This window comes from Mirounga leonina, unplaced genomic scaffold (assembly GCF_011800145.1).
Source record: "Mirounga leonina isolate KUSES-001 unplaced genomic scaffold, KU_Mleo_1.0 Mir_173, whole genome shotgun sequence".
Lineage (NCBI taxonomy): Eukaryota > Metazoa > Chordata > Mammalia > Carnivora > Phocidae > Mirounga > Mirounga leonina.
Window position 1 is genome coordinate 43600573 of NW_023270447.1, and position 25383 is coordinate 43625955.

At 35.0% G+C, this 25383-nt stretch overlaps 1 protein-coding gene across 6 annotated transcripts in view; it reads right to left on the minus strand.

Annotated features, from left to right (window-relative positions):
* Nucleotides 1-704: 704 nt before the first annotated feature.
* Nucleotides 705-25383, minus strand: part of ATG4C (autophagy related 4C cysteine peptidase) — an 87648-nt gene continuing 62969 nt past the window's right edge. For 3 of the 6 annotated variants that reach the window (XM_035018387.1, XM_035018385.1, XM_035018386.1), the window contains exons 9-11: nt 25176-25252; nt 16912-17031; nt 1654-1867 (exon numbers count right to left, since the gene is read on the minus strand). In XM_035018387.1, the coding sequence (XP_034874278.1) occupies nt 1700-1867; nt 16912-17031; nt 25176-25252 (365 nt within the window). In that variant the 3' untranslated portion in view covers nt 1654-1699. Of the gene's footprint in view, nt 1868-9873; nt 9952-16911; nt 17032-17055; nt 17270-25175; nt 25253-25383 lie in introns of those variants that run through there. The other 3 variants (XM_035018388.1, XM_035018384.1, XM_035018389.1) reach the window with 3 other exon arrangements.

Below are 25383 nucleotides of genomic sequence, written 5' to 3' on the forward strand. Positions count from 1 at the left end.
CTAATTATAACCTACTTAAAATGATCCCCAAAGATGGTGAGAAAATAACAGAATGCAATAGTATAAGTCTAAACTTTTATATAGTTCTTATAAGAGAATACTTACAATCAGTTCTGATTCATTTGAAGGTATGGGTACTTTCATTGGATGTGTTTGTTGTAAAATCCTGTGAATATTGCAGGTGTATATAAAGAACAAACTGCAATAATTTAGACGAGACAACTGCAGTGCATAAAATCGGGCATACTACTGGTTTCTTATTCCTATAATGCTTTGACATTCTAGGAAAATTAGTACTGGACTTAATTTGTCTAGATTTTATCTGGAGTAAAGGAAAATTTTAGATTTCAGGCCATTTATATCAATTCAATAAACTGTCCTCATAGGGAAATGCCAAACCTGATTTCTCTCATCAGGCATACTAAAGCAATCTGCCCCCTCTGCTTCAGTTTTGCATGCAACTCTAAACCTAACAAATAGGCTTTCTGATGGAAGAGATCAGTGACTTTAAATGATACACAATTTTATGTCTTTATAAGTCACCTTTCCACACTGAAACATGAAAGCTCCATAAAAGAAGTTAATATTTTGCTTTCAAAGAAACAGTATTACTTGCCTTCATTATAAATAAATAGACTTCATATGAGACAATGATTTTTTTCAAATTAAAGAACTAAAATAATCCTATTAAAACCAAACAAAGGTATTTTATGTTCTCACATCTTTATTAAAGTACAAAATCCTGGCTGAATAATAACTCTTATATTTTTATATCACAAATTTGCCTTTCAGTAACACATAATACACTTAAGGCAGATTTACCTTATAAATAGACTCAACTTCTAAACACCACTACACTGATTTATACAAATAGCAAAAATCACATAGAGGAGCATCTACTGATATCCTTCTTAGTACTTATCTTTAGGTTTAAAAACTCCATAGTAAGCAGAATTCCCATAAAATTCCATTTTTGAGACAGGAAACAAACAACTGCTACTATCTCAAAATTGCCTTTATCTGATTTGATTGGATGAAGTTAATATTAATAACATAACCTTTAAATTTCTGGAGAAAACCAATACTTTATATTCACTCCTCAGAGAAGGCTTGATAGCAAGCAAAATGAGGAGCCATTATAAAATCATATTGCTAAGTATTACATTAACTCACAATTCTACTTATATAATTGTATGCATATCACAGCTAACAATTGCTATTTAATATATCCAGATACATCCATAAGTATCCTTTGGCTGCATTAATAACAGGAGGCTATGCAGCACTCAAGATGCATTCTCTGGTCTTCTGGTTGTTAGTATAAATAGAAGCTTTTGAACCTATTTGGTGATCCCAATTTTGGGGCCTATATCAAAAACCTTCAGGAGACTAGTGGCCTCAGGTGGAAGAATTTGAAGACTGGAAGGCTTATAGTTAAGTTAGAGTTATCGTTAGCAGATCTTAGGGAAATAGGAATGCAGCCAGAATCACTTGATATTTATTAGAAATAAAGATTCATTAAATCATTTCTCCTTCAGAAAAATATCTTTAAAACTTGTATATTTTCAAATGTTCTTTTTTTGAAGAACATATAAAATTAAGATACTTGTGAAAATAAGCCGGTTTCAAGTAAACTTGTTTCTCTTCATTGTTCCCCCTGCAGAAGAGTTCTTCTCAACAAGCACAAATGTACTAATCTTTAGAGCAAGACAAATTCTTCTGTGCTAAATCTTTTTAATCTTTTCTTTTCATCCTCTGAGAAAAGGTCTTCTTCATTGGTTGTAGTAGATGTAAAATCATAGTCTCTGGAATGACCATTTACAAAAGTAAATAAGGGATATCTCTCTTTAGAAGAAATTTTCAGCATCTGTAACAGAAAGTACAGAAAAATCCCTTACTGGATGCAAGAGTGCACAGCAGGACCACATGATGAAGTCTAATGTTTTAGCCCTGAATCTCTCTTGTTAGTTTCTCTCATTTACATTTATCCAGTACCACTGTTACACTGTTCTGGCTAAAAGACAAAAAGTTCATCAGCATTGTAGAGTTTACTTATAGCTAAATACTTGCTTCTCCATTAAGAGTAGACCATCAAAAATTAAGTACATTATCATTCCCATCCTACCCCCCTCAAAGTAAGTCTTCTAATCACCTTCTGACTTAAAGGTTTACTAAAGAACCAAGATTTGTCTTCTTTTGGTAGTAATAGACAATAAAACAAAATGGTATCACTGACTATAGTAAAATATTGTGAAAGACTGGGACCATTACACAGAAGAAAAACCATTAAACTGAGTCAGATGGTTCATTCTAATCTCAATTCTACAACTTACCTTGATGAGACCTTGGACAAAATTACTCTACCTGACTATCAACTACAAAATGCAGCAAAAGATACCCAATCTCCTTACCTCAGAGGATTGTTAAATTGACCAAAAGCAGTAATAAAAATTTATTTTTAAAAATTGAGTCTTTTCAGAGTCACATATTTGAAAAAATATTTCTGCAGTAATTTGGTAAACATGAAAAATAGTGTTCTTATACATAGTAATAATCCATACCTTACATATTACCTTCTTAAAGCTACATAATTCAGAAGTGAAAAAAGTAGTACCTGGAATTTTGTGGGGAGACCAACAACCTTTATAACCTCTATCAATTTCGGATTCGTTAACAATCCAACAACCCATTCTAAACCACCTTAAATCTTTCTGTTAAATAAATTCTATTAAAAAATTAAAAGAATTTTCATTAAAAATGAATAAAATTTTTGAATGACATTTTGATAGAAACAAACTTTTCTATAGATAACAAGGACCTATAAGGATTCTGAAAAGTTTATGTGAATTACAGAGAATGCTGAAAAAATATCAACAGTATTTACACATCATTAATCATGATCAATTAATTATAATTTGTTTCTAAAGGATAATTTCAGGGGTAAAAACTAAATTCTCCCAAATGTCAATATTCAACTGAAGGATCATCAAATTCTTATATATTACATTTATAGATTCTCTTAAAATGTGGCTAAAATAAATATGTAGCCCTAGCATACAGATACAGTGTTAAACTTAAAATATTTCAATGAGACAGTTAATATGAAATACATTTTTTAAATTGAATGAGAATGAACCATTTAAAAACAATCAAGTACTTAGAAAAATTAAATGTAATGAAAATCATAACCGATAATTCATATTGCTCTCCTAAAGTATACATTGCTCAAATTTATTTTATTTACACTCTACAAAATAAAAAAGGGAAGAAAGAAGGAAAAGTGCAGAAAATAAAAATAATGTGATCAAGCCTCTTTCACCTCCAGCCAATGGCTGGAATACAGTTGAAAATTGTTGTCATTTTATGTTCATTTAATGTCACTTGTTAAAGTCCAGTATCTAATGGGCACTGTATCATTTTCAAATCAGCACAATAAAGCTAATATTATCATCTCTTCATCCTTTCTTTCAAGATCAATAAAGAAGTCATTTAGGTTTATTAGTGGGTCATCAACTAAGATTCAAATCTGTGACCCGGGGCAAAATGTCAGAAAGGGGCCCTCTGTCCTTTAATTACAAAATGTACCTACTTTTTGCAAACTCACTCATAGTGTAAGGCCCCCTTATGTGTATTTATTGATTTAGGCTTTGAGAATTACAGTTTTTCTAACTTTTCTTGATTTATTTAAAATATTTTAAAGATTATCAAATGAAAAATATATTAAAGGTTTACTCAAATGAACTGAAACTTATGTCCACACAAAAACTTGCTTTATTCAAAATGGCCAAAACTTGGAAGCAACAAAGATGTCCTTCAGTAGGTGAATGTATAAATAAATTGGTACATCCAGACAATGAAATATTACTCAGCATTAAAAAGAAATGAGCTATCAAGCCATAAAAAACATGGAGGAACCTTAAGTGCCTATCACTAAGTGAAAGAAGACAATTTGAAAAGTCTACAAACTGTAAGATTCCAACAATATGATGTTTGGGAAAAGACAAAATTATGGAGGTAGTAAAAAGACCAGTGGTTACCAGGGGTTAATAGGAAGGGAGAGATAAATAGGTGGAATACAAAAAATTTTTAGGGCAGGAAAACTGTTCTGTATGATATCATAATGGTGTCTACATATCATTATACATCTTTCCAAAATCACAGAATATATAATACCAAGAGTGAACCGTAAGGTAAACTATAGACTTTGGGTGATAATAATGATGTGTCCAATGTAGGTTCATCAGTCATAATACATACTGGGGGGATGTCTAGTGGGGGATGCTGATGGGGAAGGTAATATATGGAAACTTTCTATATTTTTCACTCAATTTTGCTATGAAACTATAACTGCTCTAAAAAATAAAGCCTATTTAAAATATATATATTAAAGGACAAGTGAGTTGGGCAGTAAGGTAAGTAATAACCTATCAGTACATAAATATGATATGGCAGGGAAGAAATAATTTTAGAACAAAGAAATATGGAATGCCAAAGGAAACTTTAGAAATTATTGAGCTTACTCACATTTTATAAATGGGAAAATTGAGCCCCAAAGGATTTAAATTACTTTCCCAAGATGACTTAACAGCAGCAGCAACAATAAAAAGAGAAACTAATAAGGAATTATTTGGGTTATTAGGCCTCAATCACTTATCAACATGCTTTTTAAACACTTTTCCTAGCTCATAAGCACCCTATCAAGAATTTTTGCAGACTTTTTTTTTTAAGAATAACCATTGATTTGAAAATTTGATTCTAAAAACTTTTGTCAAAAGTGAAAACTTTAGTTTTCCTTTCTTATATTACAAGTCAAAACTAAGCTTAAAGTCCCTCCATGATGGATAACATAAAATCTACATGAAAAAAAAAATTCTAAACTAGGTTATCTATATGACATAGGGTATTATCGATTGAAATACTATACAAAATAAAAGATAACAAAAGTTATTTAATAACTTGGGAAATCTATTATATAATGTTAAAAGAAAAAAACAGGATATAAAGCTATATCTAAAATTTAATCTCAATTATGTTCAAATCATTTTAAGTAAGTATTTTCAAAAGACTAGAAAGATATACAATAAAATATCAAGTTATCTATGAATGAAAGACTTAGTGGTGATTTTTTTGTAACACTTCTAATTTCCAAACTTTCTAACATGTATATCTTGGATAGTTAGGAGAAAACCATTTTTAAAAAAATTTAAGATGGGCGCCTGGGTGGCTCAGTTGGTTGGGCGACTGCCTTCGGCTCAGGTCATGATCCTGGAGTCCCTGGATCGAGTCCCGCATTGGGCTCCCTGCTCGGCAGGGAGTCTGCTTCTCCCTCTGACCCTCCTCCCTCTCATGCTCTCTGTCTCTCATTCTCTCTCTCTCAAATAAATAAATAAATACATACATAAATAAATAAAAATTTAAGAAAACTGAGTTTACTATTTCATAGTCGCTTTTCAAAAGGTGATTCAGTGGTTTGCTCAACAATAATTTTAGAATAGGCAAGTCCTCTGTTGTATTTTAATAACATGATAATCAAAGATACACTAAAGCAGCTTTATTATCTAAAAGGCAAATCATTTTTCAGGAGGTCAAATAATTTATCACATTTTTCCTATGTGCTACGTTGACAGGTTTCAAAAATCTACAAAGGAAAAAGCTGGAGGACAGAAGTTAAGCAATTTCTTCCTTCATAATGCTCGAAGGTGTAAGGAAGAACAGAAATAGAACCAGGAGATGACCTCTTCTCCCCAGGTCAAAACCTTTATTTACCTCTAGCCTCTGCCTCCACACATGTAAAATTATACCCAGTACAGAGCAGTCTAGATCTATGTGGTCTATATTCAACATTATGTTCACAGTGGAGCTACTTTTTATGTAGTGGTTAGGTTCTAAAGTCAGCCCATAATGTGAAAATCAAATACAGTCAAAATCAACATAGTCAGAATTATTTTCAAAAGGCCTTTAAATTGTTTAAAGGGTGTTATGTATAGTCTTGTGTGTATAACCCTATTCCGTAACATGTATAAATGTACAACACACTACAGTCTATATTAGAGTATGTAATAAAGAGCACACATGGTTAAATACATGTTTTATTGCAAGAGTTCATGTAGCTGAACTGAAGTAAGTTAAATGTACATGTGATACTCATTCCTGTCTTCTCTCTGCTCAATTACTGTAACCCAACTTTTACCCCTCACTATACTGAAAATACTCTCTTCTGGTCCTGAAATAAAAAAGGCTTTTATTAGTTCCTATTCTCTTGATACTTTTCCAGCAACCAATACTTCCAAGCATTACTTTCTTAAAATATTCACTTCCTTTGATTTCTGTAATTTTGCTTTCCTGTTTCTCCTATTTTCTGAACTATTTCTTCTCTATCTCCTTCATTGACTCCACTTATTCCTACATCCCAAAATGCAGGTATTAATCAATTATTGATCCTTTATCTTCTTTATATATTCTATATTCTCAAAAATATTATCTGGGGCGCCTGTTAAGCATCTGCCTTCGGCTCAGCTCATGATCCCAGGATCCTGGGATCGAGCCCCGCATCGGGCTCCCTGCTCAGCAGAGCCTGCCGCTCCCACTGCCGTGTGCTCTCTCTCTCAAATAAATAAATAAAATCTTTTAATATTATCTACTCTCAGTTTCAGCCATCTCTCTGTTAGGCTTTGTTATTATACATAATTTACAGTTGAGGGGTTAGGTGACTTGTGCAAGTTCACACAGCTAGTAACTCACAGAGCCAGGATTTAAACTTAAGCAGTCTGGTTCTGTTACAACCACTATACTATACCGCTTCCTACAGTAAGTAGAGGCATGCTGCAGTATCTACTCAAACTGATGATCATTTCTGCCTCCCAAAATTAGCTCCCTTCCAGACTTCAGGTTTCTATCATTGATAACATCATCTTTATTAATTAGGAATGGTTTTTGTGCCAACTGACAAAAAGTAAGCTAAAATACAACAATGGCTTTAGGTACCAGGAATTGTTATCACATAACAAAAAGTCTGACATTGCTGGCTTTGGTTAATAGATGTCAAACAGTTCCTACAATTCTCTTGGCCTTTCCCTCATGATCACAAAGTACCACTGAAACCCCTGGTGTTGAGTTCACATTCAAGGCAGGGGCAGGCAGATATAAGGGGACTGACAGAACCACATCTAAATCTACCATTTTATCAGAAGAGCAAAATTTTTCCCAGATACTTCCAGCACACATCCACTTATCTTTCACTGGCCAAGTTGTGCTTAAATACAAAGGAGACCAAGAAAAATGAATATTTGGGTACACTGTCCCCCCAAACAAAAGCAGAATTCTCTTAGCAAAATAACCACAAAAAAGAGGTGGATATAGAACAGGTAACTAATGGTGCTTGCACACCATTCAGAGAGGAGAACCATGATAAAAATAAAACAGGGTAATGTGGTAAGGAAGGACGGGAAGGCTGCTGTAGGTTCTGTGGTCAGAAAAGGCCAAGCTGAGACCCAAATGACAATAAGCAACCACACATTAGAGTTCTAGGAGAAGAGCACTCCAGGTAGGAAAATCAGCTAGTACGAAGGCCTAGGATGCCAGTACACTCAGCATGTTCAAAGAACAGAAAAAAGGCTAGTGTGGCTCAAGGGTAGAAGAAAAAAGGAAGATGGTTGGTACACAAGAGCCAGATCATCCAGGCCCTTGTTAGCCACATTAAACATTCTACTTCATAACATTCAACCATAAACAGTCCATAACATTCTACTGTAATGTTTCTGCTCATGATGTTCCTATCATCTAGCTGCCCTTCATACTTCCTTTCTGATCATACAAACTCAGTCAGTCCTCAAAGCTCCAGCCCACTGCCAAGTACCTCATTCTGAAGTGCTTATAGCTTTCTCCAAAGTCATACAGATCGTCTAGTGTAGCATAAGGATTACAAACATGGACTATGGAACTTAGTCTCTGCTCCGAACCTGGCTAATACCTACAAACTATAGGACCCTGGGCAAGTTACTTAACTAGACTGACTCATTTGCCTTAGGCTGTAAAATGTCAGTATTGATAACATCTATGCCACAAAGTGGTGAGGATTAAATCAATTAATATATGTAAAGTACTCAGAAGATTTCCTGGCCTCTAATATGTTGGCTATTATTGCTGCCATTATTATCACAATGTTAGTATTTACTAAATATATTTTTACAGTCATTTTACTTTAATATCCATTTCATGTCTTCCCAAGTAAACAATAAGTCCCTGAAGACTTTAAAAGAATCAGAGTTCTTATCATTAAATTCCAGAAGTAAAGAAGACCTATGAAAGAAAAATATCCCTCAGATTTCACTTGGAGAATACAGAACTAGGAGGGGAAATATAATCATGAACATAAACCTGACACACTAAGGTGTTTACAAAAAGACATTTACCAAAATAGCAATGGGTATGAGAAATTGCATACCATTGGAGAAAATGGGAATGTTTGTTCTAGAAGAAGTAAACTTATTCTCCTGCTTTGTGCGATGAAGGAGTAAAAGTTACATAGAGAATGATTCCAACTCAATATAAGAAATGCTTTTTTAACAATAAGGGTCTGTCCAAAAATTGAAGACTTCCAAGGAAAATACTTAGCTCACCACTACCTGAACTGAAGACTAGATAGTCAACTGTCTGGACCATGTGGATTGATGGATAAATAGGAGACTGTAGAGAATAGTGCTTACGAGCACATACTCTCAAAGTTAAACTGTCTGAGTTTTGAATCTCAGCACTATCATTTATTAGTTGTGACCTTTATGAAGGTTACTGAACCTCTGTAAGTACAAGATTCCACATGTGTACAAGGGGATAGCAGTACCTACCTCAGAAGGTTTGTGTAGATTAAATGAAATAATGTATATCAAGTGTGTAGCACAATATCAAACATATGGTAAGGACTCCACAAATGTTAGCTTTGGATTGAGTAACCTCTAAGATCTCTTAGATACTAGGATTCAATGGCTGTAATATAAATTTTGTTCTATAGCTAGAGGACAGCTGGCTACTTGTAAATATTTTTTCCTGTGTGGACATCCATAATCAAACAATTTCCTAATACTCACATTTTTATTTGAGATTTTCTGGTCTCAAACATCAGTACTATTAGGCAGTTAAGTTTATCATTAAAAAATAGTATTTTATCTTACAATTATCTTCAGGCTGAGAACAAGTGAAAAAAAAGGAGGAATAGAGGATGTGAGATAAGATAACAATAACCTACATCAGGCCTTTTTCCAAGACAGCAGAGCAGAGGAGATATATATAATCTAAGTTCAGGGATTGGGAAAGAGATGTGTTGGCAGGATACTTATGAAAAGTGAGCAAGTTCACCCTGCAGAACTTGGAGACGAAGAGTATATAAAAGCACAAAAACAGAGGTGAGACACAAAACTGAAAACAAAGAAACTCATTGAAAGCCTAACATACAGACTCAATTCCCAGGTCCCTCCTCACAACCAATACCCTTCTTTGCTCCACACTAGACATCCTACAGACAGAAAAATAAAGATGTATTCTTTGGAAAAACTGAATAAAGATACGGCCTTTAGTACACCAGGCACAGTGATGACTACAAAAGCTAAAGATTTAAGTGAGACTCTAAAAATATTAAACTGGAGGGCCCTTCAGTATCCTTCACTTCTTGGTCCTAAAGCACCAGCAAGCAACTTACATTTCACAGGGAGATGGCAGAACTCCTCCATGAAAAAAAATGGGACAACTCCAGAGAAAAGATTATCACTTACGAACACTTGGAGGTCACCCAATGAAAAGGCATACTCATCACCTGATCATCCTAATATTGAAAATCACCAGCTAAAAAGCCATGCTCAAACACACATAACTTCTACTCACCTCTTTAGTGCCTCATTCTTAAGTATAAACAGACACAGAAGATCACCAGTTATTTGAGGGAAAGCATCCAAGGGAGAACTGGAAGATGAAAGCAAAAACAAAAAAGGATCCAGAAGGAAACAGAAACAGCAAAAAAAAGCAGAAGAAAATTTCAAAATTACTATAATTAATTTCCTTGGGGAGAAGAAATAATATAGCCATTAAAAAAGAAGAAAATACAACAGAAGAAATAGGTGAAAACATACTAGATTTGCTATAATTCAATTACTGAGCTCCTTGCTAATTTATAAGACAAACTTATTACAAAATCTCTTTCATTCCTTCATTCAACAAATATTTATGGATTCCTCCAATGTGACAGGCAGTTCTAGGCACTGGGGAAACAATAATATACAAAACCAACAAATACCCCTTATTGAAATTACATTCCAGTAGAGTAGAAAACTGGTAAATAAATTCAATATACGTAATGTGTTTATATATGATATAACAGAATGTGTGTTTGTGTGTGTACTTAAATGAATATGCTAAGGAGAAAACTAACACAAGGAAAGAATGAAATAACGAATACATAAAGGGTGGCCAGGAAAAGACTAAGAAGGTGACAGGTGAGTAAAGACCTGAAAAAAGTGAAGGAGAGAATCATGAGAATATCTGCAGGAAGAGAATTTCAGGCACAGGAAAACAAGCAGAATCCTTGAAAGAGAAGGGCACCTAGCATTTTCAAGGAAGCTAAGTGTGGCTGGACTTGAGAGAGGAAGGGGATAAGGTCAGGTGGGGGGTGGATAGAGGGAGATTCCATTTATAGAAAGCCTTATAGGTAACTGGAAGAGTAGTGGGCTTTTACTCGGAGTTAAAAAATTACTGTAGAGTTTTGAATTAAAAAGTAACATGATGTTAGTTAACATTTTAACAAGATCATTCAGGCTGCTATACTTAGAAGATATCCTATAGACAGAACAAGGGAGATCAGTTAAGAAGCTACTACAATAATCCCAAGGAAGATATAATGGTGTACCAGGGTAATAATGGTCATGGTGAGAAGTCACCAAATTCTAAATATATTCTAAAGGAGAGATGGTAGACTTTGCTGATGAATTTTGGGCATGGGTTGTGAGATAGAGCAAGGGATCCAGGATGATTCCCAGACTTTTATCTGGACCTTAAGGAAAATGCAACGGATAAATCTTATAAAATTTGTACTCCCCAAATTAAATTATATGTTTCCTATTTTTCTTGTCCATAACACTATATTTTTAAGGAATTTTAAATTTTTGTTATCCACTTGTGGATTTAACGTTCATCTTGTCCACTTAGACATATGTTCATGAAGCTAGGAGTCATAACTTTCTTGCTCACCAGTGCATACCCAGCTCCAGACAGTCATCATTCAACACAGTGAGTACTTACTATGGGCCAGGCACTGTTTTAGATGCTTTGGGATACATCAATGGCCTAAAACAGGCAAAACATTCCTGCCCTTGTGAAGTTTATATTCCACTGGGGAAGACAGATAATAAATATAATAGATAAGTAAATTATATAGTGTATTAGGAAGTAGTAAGTGCTAAGAAAAAAATAAAATGACAAGGTAAGAGGGAATGGTGGGGAACACTGCATCTTTAAATAAGGTGCTCAGATTATGCCTCACTGAGGAGACATCTGAGCCAAGACTTAATTAAAGGAAGCAAGGGAATCCGTCCCACAGATATCTGAGGAAAAAAGCATTCCAGTCCATCGCCATTAGGTTAGACATCTGCAAGGAGGCCAACATGACTCAAGCAGAGTGAAAGAGGGTAGAGTAAGAAGATGAGGGTTTGAGGTGAGGGAATGGGGCATGGAGATACACATCATCTGGGGCCTTGGAGGATATGGTAAGAGTTTTTTTAATTTATAAGTGAACTGAAAAGTCAATGCAGGTTTCTGAGGAAAGGAAGATCAGCGAGGCTGCTAAATCAAGAATAGGTTTGGGGGATGGGGGTTTAGAACCAAATTAGGACATTGCAGACCATAATAGTATCAGTAGAGGTATGAAAAGTGGTCTGATTCTAGATATATATTGAACATCTAATTGGTTATAGGATTTGAGAGAGAGAAAGGAGGTAAGGATAACTCCAAGCTTTTGGCCTTAGCAGATAAATTTGCCCTTAAATGAGATGAGGAAAATTATGAGCAGAAACAGGCTTGAAAAGAAAGATCAGAATTTGATTTTGGAAATGTGCATCAGACATACAAAGGATGCTGAATGGCATTTGGAGATATATAATCTGTAATTGGAAAAAGAGGTTTGAGTTAAAGACATGATCTTGGTTTTAGTTGACTTATAATTGATATTTAAAGCCATAGGACTAGATGAAATCACCAAGATAAAAAAGATGTGAGAACTGAAGACTAAGCCATGGGGTGCTCCAACATTAAAGAGACTGGGGAGAAGAGCAGACAAAGGAGAATTGAGAAGGAAAAACTAGTGAAGAATGGGAAAAACCAAGAGAGTGGTTGTAGAAGCCAAATGAAGAAGATGTATGAAGGTGTAGTGGATGTTCAGCTATGGCAAATATTAAGGTTAGGATAGGTGGGATGAAGACTAAGATATGACCAATGGACTTAGCAATGTGGGGGGCATTAGTGACCCTGAGAGGAGCTTTGGCAGAATGGTAGGGGTGAGAGCACTCAAATCTTGTTGATTACCTGAACTGTCATATTAATGAACTATTAATTTTTTTCTCCTAGACACTCAGATAGATGTACAGCAGACTGTTTTGGGGCTCTCCCTTTCACTTGCCCTCAAGTCCCAGAAACTGCTTGGTCTTATAGATTCTACTTTCACTAACTCTCAAAACAGTTCCTTCCTCTCCCATCCCACAGCTCTGTCCTCATCCAAGTCTTTGAAGAAGGCATTACAAATCAATGAAGAAAGGTTAGGCTTTTTAATAAATAACGCTAGAACAACCAGTTATCCATGTTTCCCCCAAAAAGATGCAGATCTTAAGACATATACAAGTTTTAAATGTGAAACATAAAACTTTTGGAAGAAATGTAGGGAATTTGTTTGTGACTTTGGTTATTACAGATTTCTTTGATAAAAAATTCAAAGACCATAAAGAAAAAGATTTACGAATTTGACTAAAATTAAAGACACCATTAACAAGTGAAAATAGTAGCCTGGGAGAATATGTTTACAACACATTGAGCCAACAAGTGGTAGTATCCAGAATTATAAATTTGATTTGATTTCCTTCAACTCAAATAACCTTACAGAGAATTAGCGAAAGGAAATAAATAAACTCACAAAAGGGGAACCAAAGGACCAATAAACTTTGATAAGATGCTCAATTTCACTATTAATCAGAGAAATATAAATTAAAACTACAAAGAGATACTATGTAGTTATATATATTTATATCCATGAGATTTATATCTATGAGACTGGTTAAAAGTATAAAAGTCTTACAATATCAAGTGTTAATAAGAATGTGAATCATTGGAAATTTTCATATACTGCTTGGTATGACCACTTTGGAGAGCATTTAACAATATCCAGCAAATCTAAAAATATGCATACCCTGTGACCCAGCAATTCCACTCTAGTGTGTATCTAGGGTATCTACTGTAATAATCCCAGTTAATGTAGTACACGTAAATGAAGAGATATAAACAAGAATATTCTTAAAAACATTATTTGTAATTGAAAAACAAGCTAGATGACCATCAACAAAAGACAGTTTAAATAAAAAGTAGTATATTGCAAAATGTACTACTATTCAGTTATGAATAAGCTAGACCAATACGTATAGATCTAATTTCTAAGTCACTATTAAATGAAAAAGCAAATTGCAGGATATATACATTTTCATATAAACATACCATTTATGATAAATTTAATAACATGCAAAGTAATATATGTTGTTTATGATATAATATAAAATATGAGTTTTATATACTAACTTAGGATAATAGTTACCACTGGGAAGGAAGGAAAAGAATAAGATTGGGAAAGGTTAAGATGCTTCAATTATATACGTATTTTTTTTCCTTATGCTCAATGGTAGCACATGGGTATTTATTATGTTATTCTCTATATTTCTGTATGCTTGAAATTAAAAAATAATTTAATAAAATCAACATATTGCTAAATTACAGACCTCTTCAGCTTGGCATTCAAGATTCTCCACAATATTATCCAACTTCCTTTTCTAGCCTCATCCTTTGCTGTTTCCTACAGCAGTGTTTCCCAAGCCTTGGACACATACATGCTTCCTTCATTATTTTTTTATGTACGCCATCTCTGTTACGATTAATGATTATTTTTCTTTCCATAGTTTTTAACTTAAATAGCCTTGTACAAATCACTAACAGGAAATCACATGTTTAATATGCCAGTTATATTTTTCTAATATGAATATAAATAAATATATATAGATTAAAATATGTATGCTGGTGCTACCTAAAAACATCAAGTATCACACTTTGGGTTGCAATCTTCCACCAGTAGTTCTCAAATTTGTTGTACAAGACTACTTGGGAGGCTTGTTAGAACTGCAGACTCCCAAGTCATAGAGGATCCTAATTTAGGCAGTCAGAAGACAGAAATCCTACTCTACATGTACCCTTGGCACCTAACAAATTGGACTAATCGCCATTCTCTAGACATGCTCTACATTTTCCTTTTCCAATACCTTTCCTCTTGTTACTTCCTCTGCTTGAAGTAACCTTCCTTCTCCTTAAGCCTACACTTTAAGGACCAAATTAAATATCACCATCACAATAAAGAACTTTGACTTGGATGTGACATTGCTCTCATTTCAGCATCCTTCCTTCTTCTGTCAATTTTTTTCTATTTCTGTATGGGTGCTTATCATATTCAATGTAATGTATATGTACTTGTCTTATTCCCTCTCCTGGCCTATAAATGCTACTTGAGGGCAGAAGCCTTATAACTGTTCAAAAGTAGGGATTATGGCTTGGTCATTTTATACTTTCAACATGGTAGTTACTCAGATACTTGCTGGGCTGAGTTCTGCTAAACACTAAATTAATTTCACAATTTTTATTAATATTTTAAAAATCATATAGTATAAGGCATTAGAATACTCATCCATATAGCATTACAAATTAAACATGAGAATCTAGGCTACCTAGCTTTATTTTCAAAATGAGACAACTGAAATTATATCCTGTATTGAAACAAGTAATTTAAATTGTTTTAATTTTTAAAGAGAAAAAAGTAAGTTTAACATAAACCTGCCAAGTTCAGTTTTTAAGATGAAAAGGAAAACTATTTAACTTACAACCTTCCAAGCAAAAGTAAATGATCAAGTTATTAATCAACAAAGAGAGTTTTTGATACTGCTATGAAAAGCTATTAACTTAAGAACAACACTATTATTAAATAAAGTTAATTGACTCTGGCAAAATTCTCAGTACTTCCAAATGGTATTTCAATATGGTTTCCCTTTGTTTAAATATTGCATATTACTCTGATGCATCATGAGCAATAATTTCTAAGTATTTTTACCATGTAAAAACCATAATATATATAAATACACACACTTATAAATATATAGGCAATATATTATATATATATACATATATATATAACCCACAAAAACTGTAAGTTTTAATCAGAAAACATCAACATGCAACTCATTTGTTCATCTTGATTCTTCAATTTGGTAATAATTTGATTTGTTTCTATTCCAGGAATAGACTACTTTACTGTTTTAAACACACTTATTTTCACCTAGAGAGAAAATAAACTAGCATAAACAGCAACAGGACTTCAAATGGGAAATGGTCATCAACATCACTCTATATTATAATATCAGCTGGATTTGTGTATTTTAGCACATATTTGACATGATACTTTATAAAGACAGAGTTGCCAAAGAAAAATTAAACAAATGTATATAATAACGTCAAGTAATTGAAAGAGGGGGGGAAACGGAGAAGACACATTTTGTTCAGTTCACTTGGCCCTCTGGGTTAAAAAGGAGAATGAAAAGACGGCAACTATGAGAAATGTAGAATAAGGAAAGGTTCTCACATATCTCATTTTCTCCTCTCATTCATTTTTCTGTCATCTTCCTGTTAAATTTCCTCTTTTGCAGGGCAGGTCAAGTAAACTAAGCTTATATGAAACTTTTTTATTTAACTTTTTCATTCTATTCTTACATTGTAAAAATCAAATTTCAACCCATCAGGTCCATTTTCCAGAAGAAAAATAACTGGAAATTAAAGCAGTAATGAGTACTGTTACACCTGAGCTCAAGTTAAAAATTCCAAAAAATGAGTCTAGTATTGGTTTTACTTACCATAAAATGATAGCCTATAATTATTGATACTAATAAAGACAGCCATCCAGTTATGCTTACTTCCTAAATAAGTAATCCTTTTTATTTTCTAAAGTATTAAATACAGACAGACCTTAAGGTTCTATAAATGTTTTAGCAGTACTCAAGGACCAAAAAAATGCTGAGGTTTAAAGGTAATGAGAGGGAGTTAAATAAACCTATTTCAAAGATCCTATAAGTAGAACAGATCAGATTAGACAAGCTTATTGGAAGGTAACAACACAGCTCATTTTATAAAGCAGTTCTGAGAAATCCAAAAATACCATTTCTCTTTAAAAAAAAATCAAAGAAGCACTTGGACTAACAAGAAATAATGCACAATTTGGCTTGATCAAATACTTCATTAATTTTTTTCTACCCCCTAAGGTATTGCCCTTTTAAAATCCTCTTCAAATAAAATATAACCTAATTGCTTGCACAAGGCTAGTTTGCAAAGGGATTTTTATTTCAACAGTGCCACCTAGTGGAGCAATGGATACTTTCAGCTGGTCACTAGTTGATTTCATTAGTCTCAAAGGCTAGGAGTCCCCAAATAGTTTTATTTTCTGGTTCACAAAATTCCTAATAATATTAACATTCAAGGGGAAATTTTACAAAAGAATAATTTACAGATTTTTGTCCTCTGATAGGTTATCTCTAATAAAATTTAGGTCATTTACAAATATTATAATATTTTAAATAAAATTACCTTAGTGATTTCTTCAGAAGCTCGTTTAAAGTCCTGAACATTTCGACAGTAAAATCCTATTGTACAGCTAGGATCCATTTTTCGAAATGACATCTTTTTGGGAGAAGGACAGTGGAATGTCTGCAATTTTAAAAGTTCTTTAGGATTAATTTAGTTTTATTTGATGGACTTGAATATATACAAGATATTACTTAATTTAAAATTTGCCATCTAGCTTTTCTCATAAATAGGCTTTCAAACAGCGTTTTAGTCTGTCCTATGTAAATGGTCCTTTCCACTCTCCAAAGCTGTAAAACATGACAGCCAACATTGTTTACATTCGATTCACATCTCCACCTTCTGTGGCATTACTGCCATTCTGTAAAAGAAAACACGTGTGTCAAAGTGGTGTCCATTTCGAACACTTGCAGAAGGGAGGGAAAATGTGCCACTGGAAAAGACATACATAAGCTAGTACAAGGTTTAGAATCAAGTTAGTGATTTCTATGAAAATTCAATTAAGCCTGGGGTTTTGGTGGGGTTTTTTGAGATTTTTTTTTAAAGATTTTATTTATTTGAGAGAGAGAGAGAGAGAGAGCAAACACAAGCAGGGTTGGGGGGAGGGCAGAGGGAGAAGCAGATTCCCCGTTGAGCAGGGAGCTCGATCCCAGGACCCTGAGATCATGACCTGAGCCGAAGGCAGACATTTAACCGACTGAGCCGCCCAGGCGCCCCCTTTTTTTTTTTTTTAAGATTTTATTTATTTATTTGAGACAGAGAGAATGAGAGAGAGAGAGAGAGAGCACATGAGAGGGGGGAAGGTCAGAGGGAGAAGCAGACTCCCTGCCGAGCAGGGAGCCCGATGCGGGACTCGATCCAGGGACTCCAGGATCATGACCTGAGCCGAAGGCAGTCGCTTAACCAACTGAGCCACCCAGGCGCCCCTGGGCGCCCCTTTTTTGAGATTTTTTTTTAATGTTTAAAAATCCTTTAATAAGGATACCAAGACTTTATAAACAAATACCCAGATTTATGTAAATGTTCCATTATGATATGAAAAGAGGTCAACTTCAGAGTTTTAGCAGTTGACACAATCAGTACATAATTGCATGTTCTCCCAACCCCCTCTTCTTTTTTTTTTTGGATTTTTTTTTTTTAAGATTTTTTTATTTATTTGCGAGAGAGAGAATGAGAGACAGAGAGCATGAGAGGGAAGAGGGTCAGAGGGAGAAGCAGACTCCCTGCTGAGCAGGGAGCCCGATGTGGGACTCGATCCTGGGACTCCAGGATCATGACCTGAGCCGAAGGCAGACGCTTAACCAACTGAGCCACCCAGGCGCCCCCAACCCCCTCTTCTATGCTTTACTTTAAATTCTTGTTTATTCCCATATGGGACACAGTTCAAAACTGTTCTCTTATGGTCCTTGCTCTCCTCCTTACCAGTCCTGTCCCTTTTAGTTCACTTTTCTCATGTGGTCACAGTGCCACAGATATAAATTGGCTGGGAAAGCTGCGCTAGCCTCTCTGCTCTTGCTAATGGGATATAGTTAACTGGTGGAGTCTGGGATCTTTAGAAAATACAAAAGAGGGACGCCTGGGTGGCTCAGTTGGTTAAGCGTCTGCCTTCAGCTCAGGTCATGATCCCAGGGTCCTGGGATAGAGTCCCGCATCGGGCTCCCTGCTCCGCGGGGAGCCTGCTTCTCCCTCTGCCTCTGTCTCTCTGTCTCTCATGAATAAATAAATAAAATCTTTAAAAAAAAAAGAAAAGGGAAGAATATAAAGCTAATCACTCCAGTCTTTTTTCCTTCACCACCACATTCTGGTGCTTTGCCTAAAAGATTTTTTTTTAACTGCTTGAATGCTCAGATATCTTGTCCTTAAAAATCACTGAGGCTACCAAAGTCTGTTTTTCTGTGTATAAAAAAATGTTTACATGTAAAAAAGGAGGGCCATAAAGATATATATATATATTCATATTTGTTTATGTTTATATAAATGAACTGTAAGGATATACCAAAATTAACAAGTCTAGGGGACAGAGAGAAAACTGGGCAGATGGTAGACAGGTGTGAGAGATTCTTTGTTGTATATTCTGTATTTTTTAATTAAAGAATAAGCTCAATTAAGAAATGATCTGGGGGCACCTGGGTGGCTCAGTCGGTTAAGCAGCCGACTCTTGATTTTGGCTCAGGTAATGATCCCAGGGTTGTGAGATGGAACCCCCATCTGAGTTACGCTGGGGATGGAGCCTGCTTAAGATTCTCCCTCCCCATCCCTCTCCCTCTGCCTCTCCCCTACTTGCTTGTGCACATGTGTTCTCTCTCTCAAAAGAAAAGAAAAGAAAAATGATCTAGGCTGAATTTGAACCCATAAAATTAAAATTTCCCTACATTTAATACCTAAAACTAAGGGATTTTAACTTGAAACTATCTATTAAAATACATAGGCTTTCATAGGCTTTCATATTTATGTTCATGGTAAATCAGTCAAAATCACTCTTTTCTCTCCCCCTATATCCATCCCGGTGATCCAATTAGTGTCCCATGTTATCACAAAAGGATATGCAAAATGCATATATTCAAGCTGCTTTTTTCCCTTGTAGATAGTTCAATCATATATTAGATTCAAATCCACTATCATTGCAGTAAATATAGCCAAACAAATGTGTTTTCAAAACTATGACTTCTATAAAATGCTTAGCCAATACTTACTTTATATAGTGAGATCCAACCTAACTAAACTCGAGTCTCCAAAGTAGGAGTCAACACAAGTATCGTATTAGTTGGACTTTTTTCAACACTGTTTCACCTGCTTTATTTATCTGTTTTATTGAAAACAAATCTAAAAAGGCACAGAAGAGCTACACAAACTTGTTAACAATATACAAGAGTATATTAGTGTATAAGGCACAAAGGCTCTAGGTCATATTTAAAAAATTATTCTAGGGGCGCCTGGGTGGCTCAGTCGGTTAAGCGTCTACCTTCGGCTCAGGTCATGAACCCAGGACCTGGGATGGAGTCCTGTGTCAGGCTCAGCAGGGGATCAGCTTCTACCCCCTCTCCCCCTGCCCCTCCTCCCCACTTGTATTCTCTCTCTTTCTCTCTCTCTCTCTCTCTCTCTCAAATGAATAAATCTTTTTTTAAAAAGTTATTCTACATACATATAAGCTATCTAAAAATAATCACCCTACTCTTTCCAAAGCCAATAATAAGGAATGCTTAGTTTTTACTACTTGGGGATAAGAAAGAAGGGGCAAAGGTTTTTACAGGGTCCAAGAAAGTATTTTTTAAACTCATCTACAAGGATGTCCTACATTATGCCAAATTATGTTTTCATGTAAAAACCAGTAAGACTAAACCAAATAGGCTTAGTGTTGTTTCACTGTTTGCCTCAATGATCACAGATAGTGATGACAAACACTACAGTGTTATTCCTGGTTGTTTTGGTATCTATAAAGATCTTCTTAAATTATTCACAAAAACACAGATATAAATCTCTGATAAATGAAAACTGAAATTACTATTGGGTGTAACTTTATGAGTACTAGGACTCATATTACAAAGAGGCATTTTATACTTTAAAACTAAAAATTATATTTTTTCACTCACCCAAGAAGATTCTGAAGTCAAGCCAACATTAATTGATAATTCAGAATCATTTCTGTTTATTGCAGAACAAGTTAGACTTTAAAATATTTTCCCAAAGGGTGTTACACAGCTATATTTACTTTGTGCTAATGCTTTGAGCTATGTACTTACAATTGCTTTTTTAATTTTTAAAATTCTGAAGATTGGTAAGAGTAGCACCCTCTATAAACACATTTTAGGGAGTATTTACTAGATACACTTCTGTGACAATGAAATATGTTTGTGAAAAAATTAGTCAAGATGAGTTAATTCCCATTTATTTCACTTTTCAATACATTATTTATTCACTGCCTCAACAAATAGTTACTAGGTGCCTACTAAATACCAAGTACTGTCTAGGCTTATTTTTTTGGAATAGTGGATCCTATTACCTAAACATACAAATAATACTAAAACAAATACTTTTAGGTGTAGCTATGCTATTTTGGTGATTTAGATGGAGCTTCCTAAGATAGTTAGAGGATACCCTTACTATAAAGCACCTCCTACTAACTGCAGTTCACATGTGTAATTCATAAAGCGTACATCTTTCACTGATGAATTCACTCATCTAACTATCTAATCACATCACATCATTCTTAAGCTTTAATGTCACTATTCTTTGATTTTACTAGGGCAGATTAAAATAATCACCACTGTGTGGACATCCTAAAATCTGAAACTTGAAACTGGGGGCCCAGGAATCACAACAGACTAACATGTCTATTAATAAGACTTTTCTTGCATTATTAGTAGAATATTAGTATTTAGTAAATCAAATATTGTCTTAATAATAGAAGAGAATTTGGGGGATGGGGGGATGGGTTAGCCCAGTGATGGGTATTAAGGAGGGCACGTACTGAATGGAGCACTGGGTGTTATACACAAACAATGAATCACGGAACACTACATCAAAAACTAATGATGTACTGTATGGTGACTAACATAACAATAAAAAAAATGCAAAAACATAATAGAACACAATTTGTTATTTATAAGAGTTAAAACCGGTCATTCTGAAAGTGTATCATAAATAACATGAAGCAATATTCTCTGGTTTGAGAAATCTTATTAAATACACACATTTCTCCCTCATCCTCTGCCCCTCCCCCAACTTGTGCCCACTGTGTGTCTCTCTCTCAAATAAATAATAAAATCTTTTAAAAAAATAAAGAATACTTGGTCTGATTTGGTTTCAAAATTTTAAAAGTTCAACTCTAAATATGTAGGAATTCACTACCATAAGAACAACAAAAGATGTAATCTGCTAAATCTCCTCTTTAATCTCAAATATTCAGATATCATACTTTCTTAAATTTTCATAATTCTATTAGACTCAAAGCACTCACTAAGTGATTTCTTACATGGAATTGAATAAAAGAGCTAAGATTTTAATTTCTCCATCTATTGACCAAAAACAAGTATTGATCAAAAAAAGTTTCTTTCAAAAATAATTTTGGGTGCCTGGGTGGTTCAGTTGGTTAAGCATCCAACTCTTGATTTCAGCTCAGGTCATGATCTCAGGGTCATGAGATCGAGCCTCATGTCAGGCTCCATGATCAGTATGGAGTCTGCTTGGGATTCTTTCTCTCTCCCTCTCCCCCTCCCCCCCAAATAATTGAATCTTTAAAAAATAATTTTAATCATTGAGGTATAAGTGTGGTTTTAGAATGCTCATATAATTATGCCAATCAATTGCAAATTTTCAATAGCATAAATACACAGAACCTATATAACAAGCCAAGGATGGCTAATAATATAGGGTAGTTAAAATACCTCCAGTTGGAGCATTTTAAGCTTAAAATATGATCAAAAGCAAAAAGTAAAATTTTATTTCTGTAGAAAAGCAACTTGCTATAGTTTTCATATTACACTCTCATAGAAAAATAAATGATACTATTCACTAAATAGCCTAAGATAAATCCCTGAACTAAGAAAAATGAAAAACTGTCCAGAGGAATTACCCAGATAGGTGGAGATACTCTACCAGCATCTCAAAAATATAAATCTAAACCCACTTTCTCAGTGTCCTACTGTATAAGAAATAAATGCTTCTGTGCATTTCAGGAGTTACATAACTTCACCAAACTTTGCAAAGTCTCTTAAAATCATTTCCTCTTTTCCATTCTCATTACCAACACCCAACTGCAAGCTTGTATTGATGCACCTGCCTCCCAATAGTGAGCTACAGCCTTTCTAATATTGCTAGTGCAGACATAACCAGGATAGTCACTCACCTGGTTCCTTTGTAGAATCTTTCAAAATATCAGAAGAATAGTCCTTCTCTACTGGTTAAAACAGTCAACAGTAATAATCTTTTAATTTGCCTATTTTAGATAATATTAGAATGCTATGAATAATTTTCCATCTGAGTTTCAAATATCTACTTTTTTAAGGAGTTAATATGGCACAGTGGAAATGTAATTTAGACACAGGAATCAATGCCACAAGACCACCACGCAGCTGAAAGAAAATTACAACGTGGTTCACATAGCAAAATTCTGTCACGCCTCCCACAGTATCAGTCAACTAGAAATATTTATTAAGGTCTACATGTAAGAAACTATGAAGGAAGAAAACAGAAAGCAAACCTTATCTCTGGCCTTAACATACTTATACTTTTAGTTCAGGTAATAGTTTACAAAGAATGCTAGGATGTTTTATAATGTATCTTTCAGAACCAGATTTTTTTTTTAAGATTGATTTTATTTATTTATTTATTTGTTTGTTTGTTTGACAGAGACAGAGCACAAGAAGGTGGAGCACAGAGGGAGAGGGAGAAGCAGACTCCCCGCTGAGCAGGGAGCCCGATGCGGGGCTCGATCCCAGGACCCTGGGATCATGACCTGAGCCGAAGGCAGACGCTTAACTGAGCCACCCAGGCGCCCCTCAGAACCAGATTTTAATCTTACAGTTTATTTTCATAATCTATCCTTTAAATACTACTAGATATTAATATTAGCTAGGAAGCTATTACCAAGATAAATATTAAACCATACTTCCTTGAGAATTAGTGATCCATGCCACTCAAGTGATTATGATTATTTTAAAAGTCTGTAAAAGCAACAACTGGGAAAACAAGAACCAAAACCATGTAATAATTACATGTCTCACTTACGCACTCTCAAAATTTTCTGAATTAAAATACTGGGTCACTGGGATGCCTGGCTGGCTCAGTCGGTAGAATGTACAACTCTTGATCTCAGGGTTGTGAGTTCAAACCCCACAGTGGGCATAGAGATTACTAAATAAATAAATATTTTTTAAAGTAATATTAGGGGCGCCTGGGTGGCTCACTCGTTAAGCGTCTGCCTTTAGCTCGGGTCATGATCCCAGGGTTCTGGGATCGAGCCCCACATCAGGCTCCCTGCTCCACGGGAAGCCTGCTTCTCCCTCTCCCACTCCCCCTGCTTGTGTTCCCTCTCTCACTGTGTCTGTCTCTGTCAAATAAATAAATAAAATCTTTAAAAAAATAAATAAATAATAAAATTTAAAAATAAAATACTGGATCACAAATGACCCAACATAAAGGAAAACAATATGTTAAGAAATCAGACCTAAAACGGGCACGTGGGCGGCTCAGTCAGCTAGTCTGCCTTCGGCTTGGTTACAATCTCAGAGTCCTGGGATTGAGCCCCACATCCAGCTCCCTTCTCAGCGGGAGTCTGCTTCTCCCTCTCCTTCTGTCCCCAACTTCGTGCTCTCTCTCTCTCTCTCAAATAAATAAATAAAATCTTAAAAAAAAATCAAAGCTGGGGCTCCTGGGTGGCTCAGTTGGTTAAGCATCTGCCTTCGGCTCAGGTCATGATCTCAGGGTCCTGGGATCAAGCCCCACATTGGGCTCCCTGCTTGCAGGGAACCTGCTTCTCCCTCTCCTCCCTGCTTGTGCTCTCTCTCTCTCTCTCTCTCTCTCTCAAATAAAAATCTTAAAAAAAAAAATCAGAGCTAAAACAAATATTAGAAACCCAACTTAGCTCTTGAAAAACTTAACTAGGGGCTAAGACTCAACTATTATACTTAAAATAATTTAGCAGGGGGGCTCCTGGGTGGCTCAGTTGGTTAAGCATCTGCCTTCGGCTCAGGTCATGATCTCAGGGTCCTGGGATCGAGCCCCACATCGGGCTCCTGGCTCAGCCGGGAGTCTGCTTCTCCCTCTCCCTCTGCCTCTCCCACTGCTCATGCTCTCTCTCTCTCTGTATCTCTGTGTCTCAAATGAATAAATTTTAAAAATCTTTAAAAAAATAAAATAAAATAATTCAGCAGGTAGTCTCAAGTCACTTTGTCATTCTAACCCAACTCCATCATCTTTTTCTTCCCCCCCTTTTTCTTTTTATTAAACATGCCTAACATTTTAAATTCTTCAGTAATATTTAGCTGTTTATCTACAAAATAACTTGGAGGCTTGATCATTTATTTTGGTAGGGCTAGGATATCTAACCAGTTAGAGACAAAGATAAATGAAGAAGAAAGTGTGTCATAAATTAAAATTCAGCAACAAATTATTTAACCTTTGACCACTGTGTGGAGTATGGTTTTATAAATCAGTAAAATATTATTAACTTGTAATACCATAAAAGCATAGCTGTCTAGCACATCTCTACATACTTAGAGTTTGCTTCATATGGTAAGAAAACAGTACCAGCTCTTTATCCATAGTACCTCAAGAGGGAAATCCTTTATGCTGACATCTACAAAAGATTGGCAGTAATGAGGATCCATGTAAATCAAACTGTCATCTACAAGGACAAAACAGAAGACAAGTAATTCAAAAAACACCTTATTATTACACTGCTTATAATCCAATTTCTATGTAGAATAGCTGAAAAAAACCTGGGAGTAACAGCTTGCCAGACTGATATTCATTGAC